Here is an 8,937-nt window from a genome sequence, read left to right on the forward strand (position 1 = left end):
AGAAGCATTTGTACTCAGTAAATACGAGGTTTTTTGTTCTGACCAAGCGATCTCTGTGGCTACAAACTTGGAATTATTTTATTTATTTATTTATTTATTTTTGCATTATTTGGTGCCCCGTGCTCCTCGTTCCACCGCAAATTGTGATCCCAATTCCATTTCTCTATTCTCTCTCTCTCTCTCTCTCTCGTCACGCACCCTTTTGCCTCTCACGTGGGTATTGTGTTTTGTGCATGTTGACGTTGATGTCGATGTCGATGTTGATGTTGGTGCCAACTGATTGGTGATTGCTGCAAGCTTGATCTCTTCGTCATGACTGCTTCTGTTGCAAATTCGTTGATAACAGTTAATCCTGATGAGCTCCGCTTCCAATGTCTGTAATGCACCCTATCGCTCTTCTCTTTTCTTTTCATTATTCTCTTGTTCCAACCATTTTCCAATTTAAATAATAATAATCACTTCATGTCACCAAGGGTTGATAACCCAAGTGCAATTTTGTCTGAGAGCATTCTTGTTTTCTATATAATCTCTCTTTTCCCTTTACGAATGCTGTTCGGAAATATTATAATTTTGGTAAGGGTTACAGCCAGGGTTGTGTGTTCAAATTAATTACCGTATAGGTATGATGAAGTGATCGGTTTTGCTTCTAGTTAAAAAAAATTAAGGATAAAATATTAATTTAATTCTTTTAGTTTATATTTATTTATGAATTAGTTTTATATTTAATAATATTTATATTTTATTCTATGTACCAGTTCTTCATTATGTTTTATTTATATTTAAAAATATAAAACCTTTTAAAAAATGTAACTTAATGAATAGTAACTTTTACTATAAAGGTTACAATTTAAACATAATGAAACATTCTTATAAAAAGAATAAAATATATGTTTTTTTAATACAAGAACTAATTTATAACTGAATATCATATATACTCAAATATGTATTTCAATAAAAAAAATTACTTTTAGTATTATTTTGACGAATAATATGTTTATAACTAAACAATAAATTTGAATGAAAAAAAAATACTAACAATACAGTCTTGATATTTTGTAATCTATAAAAAAATAATTAATAATAAAAAGTACATTAAAAAAATGTTAAAAAGTATCCTTAAAAAAGGCAGTATAATTTTTTGTGCAACCCAAGGTAGAACGAATTAGCTAGCAACACGTCGAACTAACTGGCACACAAAGTTTTGGGGGTAAGGGTAGCGTAGAAGTATTGCAGTTGTTAGTACCTAGTCATTTTTCATAATATCATATATTGTTAATAACTGATGTTTGTCTAGATATCGAGTCCTTCAATTTTTTTAACCAAAAACAAGGATTTTGAAGTGATTGGATGCTGACAAAAGGAGACATGCTTGCATATGGCAGAAATTTAAACAGTGAAACGAGTGTAAATAAAAATATCGAGGTTAAACATGTAATTCTACCGGCGTTTCTTTACCCATTGAAGTTGGATTGGTTTTGTGCATTTGTATTTGGGAATTCTCAGAGAATAAGGAGCATCTCTGTTTCTCTCTGTTTCAAGATTGCACTGTGGTTTTCCCTATTTGGTATATCAAATAGGAAAACCATATACACTAATAATAATAATATTAATCGTAATGCTTACAAATTTCAGTTAGTGTATATAAAGCAGAAATTTGAATTCTTGTTCGGTTATGCTAATTATGTTCATGTAAAACAGTTGAGTTGGAGAAGCAAACATTTTGCGATCTTAAAGTCCTGAATAACACAGAGCACTACGTTGCCTTTAAGGTACTCTATTGACTCCCCATATATTAACAAAGGCAATGTTTTTGGATATGCTTTTCTCCAGCTAATATTTAGTATATTCGGACTGCATTTTATTCAAGTGTTATCTTATTTAACTTTTTGTCAGGTCAAAACCACTTCACCAAAGAAGTACTTTGTACGACCTAATACTGGTGTTATACATCCATGGGATTCGTGTATCATAAGAGGTGCTTCTTGTTACTATTGCCCAAGCAATTTTAGTTACTTTAATAATTTGGGGGGGAAAAACTAGGATCAGATCTTTGATAATTTGAAATGTTGGACAACTAAAGACAGCTTAACAAAGGGTTTCTGTATTCCGTTCAGGAGATTTGCATAAAACAAATAACTGAATGCCCATCAAAGAGCCATAAATTGGAAAATGTTTTTCATTTTCATATTAGACATGAGTAGGAGGAGAAAGAAAAATTAATTAAACTGGTGAACTTTGATCTATGAAGCCTGATAACTACAACCAATCGAAGGTCACAAAGATGGAATTATTTTCCATGTAATTAAGAATTAGGAAGAGTATGCTAAAACCCAGTTTGGTTAAAGTTTTAAAGAAGTTTTTATAAGAAACGAAAATGTATGTGTGTGCGTGTGTAGCATCTATCAATACTCTTGTTTGTGTTGTGCAGTCACCCTCCAAGCCCAACAAGAATACCCTCAAGACATGCAATGCAAAGATAAGTTTCTCTTGCAGACTATCATAGTGAGTCCAAACACTGACGTTGATGAGCTTCCACCAGATACTGTAAGAGAGTCAGCACTGTCGTTTTGTAGGATCAGTTCTAATTTTTTTTTTTAAAAAATGATCAACATCATTGCATATTTTGGCTTGCAGTTTAATAAGGACAGTGGAAAGTCAATAGAGGAATTGAAACTAAGAGTGGTATATATCTCGCCTACCTCACCCCACGGAAGCACAGAAGATGATACTGTAATGAACTCCACGCAAGTGAGTTGCTCTCGTTCACCCTCCCTTTGTTGAATCAGTTTGAAGTTTTATTTTTATACCGGATAATTTTGTGTAGTTTGCCATATATATATAGTTAGGAATCGTATAGTAAATTTAGAAAGTATGGATGTGATTCGTCATCTTTTTACATCTTTTGCTTCACTATGAACCATTTCCTGCACTGTAGCATTTAATCCCCCATGTTCAAACTCGTTAAAGAATCAAAACTTACTTTTTCTTAATTCTTATATCAATACTTTTAGCACAATAGTTAATAAGACCTTATTGTTTTTTCTTTTTATCTCAATCTAGAATCATCTCACTTATCTCACACTTCTCTCTGCTCTCTTTCCATCACTATTGTTATGTAAACTCTGTTGTGAGTGTGTTATGTAAAAATATTAAAATAACATTACTCACCTCTTTGGTTAAGCATTGATTCTTAACTGAAATAATGTTTTTTTTTAAGAGTCAAATCATACAGCGCCTGAAGGAGGAAAGAGATGCCACTGTTAGACAAACACGGCAACTGCAACAAGAACTGGTACTTAAACTACATTATTTCCTCAATGCCACATACTAACATATTCTTTGATATTCTCTGGTTTAACACATTCTTTATCAATTAATGAATTTTCTGCGAGTTTCATTAAAAATTCTAGGTCAACATTCACCTAATTAATGATAAAACAATTTTATAAAAAGAATATCATAAAATATTTTGCGAGCATTTATTATTCTTGCATTACTTCATAACAATAAGGTTTGAGTCAATATTTGATATAGAAGTTTACTGTCAAAGATATATTATTACATATTTTATCAATGGTAATGAAAGAGACGAAAGATAAAATATCAATGTGATTTTAATTTTTATGCCATGTTTACTTTACTATTATAGAGAGTACTTATATTATTTCTTTGTAAACCTGACTTTTTTAATGTCATTTTCGTTATGGAGTGTTTATTAAGCTGGTATTTTTATTCTATAGCTAATGAAAACCTCAATGGTGTTACCTTTCTTACTCTTAACCAAGGAGACATTGACGGAAATTTGTGGCATACGTATACATAATGCGTGTTTGGATTAGCTTTAAGAAAATAATAATTTTTACTGGTTTAAGAAAATATATTCTTACACTAAAATTGGTCATGAAGGGAATAACAGTTAAATGTCTAAATATTTACCTTCTTTTTTTTTCTTTTTTATTTCATCTCTCAACATATAGTACATATGCATGAGTTTATTTATTTATTTATTTATTGAGATCAACTCTTGCAAAAATATTTATAAATCTGATCCATCTTGATATGAGTAGGATATGCTGAAAAGGCGAAGAAATCGTAGAAGCGATCCAGGGTTTTCCTTCACTTTTGCCATGTTCGTGGGTCTCATTGGATTATTGTTTGGTTTGCTTTTGAAACTTTCATTGTCTTCACCACCTACAGAATGATCATACTGTTCAGAATGCTGACCCTTACGTTATAATTCACTGTAAAGTTTTGTTTTGTGTTTGAATGGATTGGATAATAACAAAGACCCGCTAAGGCATCAAACCTACTATTCTACTAAAACTTTTATCTCTTCTATCTTAAGATTTGGTGGATGGTACGAAATATTTTGCATTTTCCATTTGGGAGCTGACCTGTCAACTCATTTTGGATAAGTTATGTGATTAATGGAAGAAAAAGAAGAAAGTGATAATAGAAAAAATAATAAAAATTGATATAAAAAGCATCGATTTAAAAATATAAGAGTTGTTTGATTATTTTTCAAAATAAATTTTATATATTTAACTAATTAAAATATATTATAAATATAATTTTTATATTAATTATCACAAAAGTTATCAATCCTTGCTAACATAATAATTAATTTTTGAATGATGGTATAAAAGTTATTTATACAGTCGGTTATTTAAATTATATTATATACATTTTAAAACAATTTAAAAATTGAAATTTATAAAGCTTAGTTGAGAAACAACTGAAAGTAGTTATTTGGATTGCAAATTAATATCCCACTTATTCTTTGAAAAACCTAAACATACATAACAACAACAAATAACAATAATAAGCAACAAATACAAAATAAAAAAAATAATATACATATATGACTGATTGTTGTTCACCTCTAAAGTGTACTTAAATAAAGTTTAAAAAATAAAATAAAATAAATACACGAAGGAACACGATAAAGTCAAAAAGATAATGACAATGAACAACAAACTCACCAATACAAATAAAGTTTTAGTTTTATTTACTTTTCACTTCTTTTAATCCATGAAGTTTTGGATTAGAAGTATTATTCTCAACCATAAAATAAAATATTTAAGAAAAAAATAAAGTAAATTTCATAAACTATTGTGTAATAAAAAATAAGAATAAAAAAGTGAATTAAAGAAAAATATATAAAATGAACACTTAAATTCATAGGAAAGAGACAAAATTTTCAAATAAATTATCCTAAAATAACATGATAAAACGCTCAATGAGACTAAAAAAATGGAACAAATAATTTTTTTTATCAACATATTACCATTTTTTTTTCTTATCAAATTTTACCATTTTTATAGAATTGTCAAATCTTGAGTCATACCCTTTTCATCAAACTATATAAAATAAAAGAACAAAATAAAATACACCAAAAAAAAAAAATCTACTACTTGTAAATAATGACAAAGTACAGTTGCTAAGAATGAGTCATTAAATGATAAACAAATGTGTCTGTTATATATTTAAATACTCATACAAAAAATTTGTCACTCCTCTTGCTTGTATTGCCTGTGGTTACTTTTTGGGTATAAAATAGATTTACTTCTTTTGTTCTTACTAACATGATTGTTACATTATTATTTATTATTAAACACTGTTACTAAGGAATTATAATAAACATAAATTCTTGCCTTAATATAATTTAGTAAAATGTAAAACGGTTGAGAATTTATAAGATATTTATTTATTTTATTGCAACAAAGTTACATAGTGTTTTTGAATTATATATTAATATCTTCCTATTTTTAAAAAATCGAAACATATACAGTAACAATAAAGAATAAATATAAAATAAAAAACTTACCACATTTGAATTTAAAAATTAAAAAGGTTAAATGAAAAATAATACTCACAAAAGTCATTTTAAAAATTTAAATTTAAAAATTTATTATAATTCTTAAAAGTCGTAAAAGAAGTTAATTTTATAAAAAGTTGGAAGCAACAATAATTTATAAAATATAATATATAAATATTTCTCTTATAAATAATAGATACAGAAATATTTTTTTAACAAAAGTATAAAAATTAATTTTAAAATTTTAAACCAGATAAGGTGGAAATAGGATGTGATTGGATAAGCATTTTAAGCTTTGAAAATCGATTCCAATTTGTTTAAAAAAATAAAAATAAAAAGATTAAAAATACTTCTTATCACCAGTTGTTAATTTTTAACAACTTATATTTGTTTATCTCAGCGGAGAAACAATCGGCACTTAAGACGAAGATTAGTTGATACGGATTTGAGAACTTATCACGTGATAAAAGACGACGCGTCGTCCATTCTGGAGAGAACTAGAACTTTTTGTCAAATTCAACTATATATACTATCCCGCTCCTAACTCTTCTCAAACAATTAATTTGCGTTTTGCGTTTTGCATTTGCTTGTATCAATGGACGCGTTCTTCGGTTCCCAATCGTCTTCGAGAACCCGCTGGAGTTCTGATTCTCTCAAGAACTTCCGTCAGATTTCTCCCCTCGTTCAGAAGCACATCACGCGAGTAATTCATCTTTTAATAATTATTATTTAACCCACAACATTACAATTACATAACGGACTATTGGGTTTTCAACAATTTCAACTTGGTTATGTTGGTGATTAATGGCAGGTTTATTTTACACTATGTTGCGCTGTGGTTGCTGCTGCTGTTGGAGCCTTTCTTCATGTGCTGTGGAACATTGGAGGTTTTCTCACTACTGTGGCTTCCATTGGAAGCGTTATTTGGTTGCTCTCAACTCCTCCTTTTGAAGAGGTATGAACAGGAGTTTCCCCCCTTTTGTTTCTCTTTGTAAGCCTTCTGTATTGTCTTTCTCACTCCTTGTTTTGTGGTTTTGCAGCAAAAGAGGGTGTTTCTGTTGATGGCTTTGGCCCTGTTTCAGGGCGCTTCCATTGGACCTTTGATTGATTTGGCCATCGCAATTGATCCTAGGTATGCATCTATTTTCCTTAATTACGATTATGCCTTTTGATTGTGGAGTTTATTTGGACTTATTGACTGCATATGATTTGAATTTGAATAAATGGTATGTCATGAGTTGTGTTATTCTTAATCATAAGTTCTATGCCAAACGCGCGCATCTTCCTTATTGGAATGAGAGAGAGGAGAAAGTGTTGCTCTAAATGTGTTTCTCTCTCTCTCTCTTTTTCATGCAAGCATAGTTATTAATCTACAAGTGTTTGTTATTATCATCATTATTTAAGGATTCATTGATACAAATAACTGCAAAAAATTGTTTTGAATCTGCTTTGTGACATATGGAAGGTGGCTCCTTATGCTAATTTTGAGTTTTAGATGATATTCTGACATTTTTTGTTCAATTTTCAAGCCTTATCTTCAGCGCATTTGTGGGAACTTCTCTGGCTTTTGCTTGTTTCTCAGCGGCAGCTTTAGTAGCAAGGCGGAGGGAGTATCTCTACCTTGGTGGCTTGCTTTCTTCTGGGATTTCCATTCTTCTGTGGCTGCACTTTGCTTCCTCTGTTTTTGGAGGCCCAATAGCGCTCTTTAAGTTTGAGGTATGTGACAATGCTATTATTTTCCCTGGAAAAAAATCCCTTGTATTATGGGTATATATTTTGTAATGTTATATGCTATAAGATATCTTACACGGGTCTTATTTGCAATTTCTGTAGTTGTACTTTGGGCTTTTGGTATTTGTAGGCTACGTTATAGTAGATACCCAAGAAATTATTGAGAGGGCTCACTTTGGCGACCTGGATTATGTGAAGCATGCATTGACACTATTCACTGACTTGGCTGCAATTTTTGTGCGGATTCTTATTATAATGGTGAGTTGGATTCGAGAATAGCTTTTCAGGATTCTTCAGTTTTTCTCACGATGAATTGGTATTTGACTTTTTTATTATTCATTCACAGTTGAAGAATTCAGTTGAGAGAAATGAGAAGAAGAAGAAGAGGAGAGATTAATAATCTGACTCACTGGCTCGGGCTTCTCTTCAGTAATTTAGTTTGTGGAGGCAACATTGTTAGCTGTTTATAAAGTTGTTTATCCTCACGTGTAGTTAAGTTGTACACTTTAGTGGTAAATGTCAGGATTTCTTCTGAATATCTCGATTAACTATTTTCTAATAAGCAGTAATCAATCGTTTATAGTCTGTTACATCTTTTGTTTACGCAGCATGTGAATGAAGCCTTTAGTCTACTCTATTTCTCGATTTTATGCTTGCGCGTGTTTAGTTACTCTGTAGTCTGCATAACGTAACGCTATAGTGGTAGAAAGTGTTATTAAGTGAAGTGGTACCGATGCGATATTTTGAGTCGTTAGGCTTAGCCCTCTCAAGATGTTTCAATGGACTTTATTTTAACAACAGGTCGACCGAAGCAAGAGAAAGAAAAAAATTGAACAGAAGTTTTAGTTGAGGATTACTAACAATCTTTGTATTTTTTTAGTAATTTTTTTTAATTAACGAGCGAAATTCCACGTTTCACTAAATAACATGGGTTGATTCTTTTATTGATTCCAGTATTTAATATTATAAAATTATTTAAATTCTGTAATTTTTAATAAAAAATATAATTTTTATTGTATTTTTGACATTTTTAAAAAATATTTATTTAATAATGAAGCATTGAGAATATGTTGGAATATTCTGTGGATAGTGAAATGAAATAGAAAGAAATAAACGAAATTTATAATTTTGTTGTATAGATACTTTAAATTTAATGGTAGAAAGGAGAAAAAGACTTATTTCATTTTATTGTCCAAATTAGAAGGGAAGAAAATGTAAGATATAAAATAAAATGTAAGATATTTCATAGAGTTTTAAAATGATTTCTTTTCCCCATTCCACTCTATTCTTACCTTTTTCATAAGATGAAATTACAAGTAGTTTTGCATAGTATAATTTTTCCTACTCTATTTCATTTTATTTTTTCCTTTAAATTCAAACCTAACTTT

The 8,937-nt window shown here is 29.9% G+C and overlaps 2 protein-coding genes across 2 annotated transcripts; both read left to right on the top strand.

The window, feature by feature from the left end:
- Window positions 1-312: 312 nt before the first annotated feature.
- Window positions 313-4,202, top strand: LOC113851394 (vesicle-associated protein 2-1-like). The gene is made up of 7 exons (XM_027481860.1): window positions 313-373; window positions 1,699-1,769; window positions 1,894-1,975; window positions 2,429-2,544; window positions 2,635-2,748; window positions 3,218-3,292; window positions 4,068-4,202. Exons 1-7 carry the CDS (start codon window positions 313-315, stop codon window positions 4,200-4,202), a joined length of 654 nt encoding a protein of 217 aa, XP_027337661.1.
- Window positions 4,203-6,223: 2,021 nt separating this feature from the next.
- LOC113850204 (bax inhibitor 1-like) lies at window positions 6,224-8,132 on the top strand. Its single transcript, XM_027480624.1, has 6 exons — window positions 6,224-6,521; window positions 6,630-6,773; window positions 6,859-6,950; window positions 7,348-7,534; window positions 7,652-7,807; window positions 7,896-8,132. The coding sequence occupies exons 1-6, from the start codon at window positions 6,414-6,416 to the stop codon at window positions 7,944-7,946; spliced, it is 738 nt and encodes a 245-aa protein (XP_027336425.1). The 5' UTR covers window positions 6,224-6,413; the 3' UTR covers window positions 7,947-8,132.
- The last annotated feature ends 805 nt before the right edge of the window (window positions 8,133-8,937 follow it).

This window comes from Abrus precatorius, unplaced genomic scaffold (assembly GCF_003935025.1).
Source record: "Abrus precatorius isolate BTA unplaced genomic scaffold, Abrus_2018 Scaffold9, whole genome shotgun sequence".
Classification (NCBI taxonomy): domain Eukaryota; kingdom Viridiplantae; phylum Streptophyta; class Magnoliopsida; order Fabales; family Fabaceae; genus Abrus; species Abrus precatorius.

Coding starts and splice junctions, on each gene's coding strand:
- LOC113851394 (XM_027481860.1), top strand. CDS start 313: ATGACTGCTTCTGTTGCAAATTCGTTGATAACAGTTAATCCTGATGAG. Junction 374..1,698: donor TGATGAGCTCCGCTTCCAAT/GTCTGTAATGCA, acceptor CATGTAAAACAG/TTGAGTTGGAGAAGCAAACA. Junction 3,293..4,067: donor GGCAACTGCAACAAGAACTG/GTACTTAAACTA, acceptor TGATATGAGTAG/GATATGCTGAAAAGGCGAAG.
- LOC113850204 (XM_027480624.1), top strand. CDS start 6,414: ATGGACGCGTTCTTCGGTTCCCAATCGTCTTCGAGAACCCGCTGGAGT. Junction 6,522..6,629: donor TTCAGAAGCACATCACGCGA/GTAATTCATCTT, acceptor GATTAATGGCAG/GTTTATTTTACACTATGTTG. Junction 7,535..7,651: donor TAGCGCTCTTTAAGTTTGAG/GTATGTGACAAT, acceptor CAATTTCTGTAG/TTGTACTTTGGGCTTTTGGT.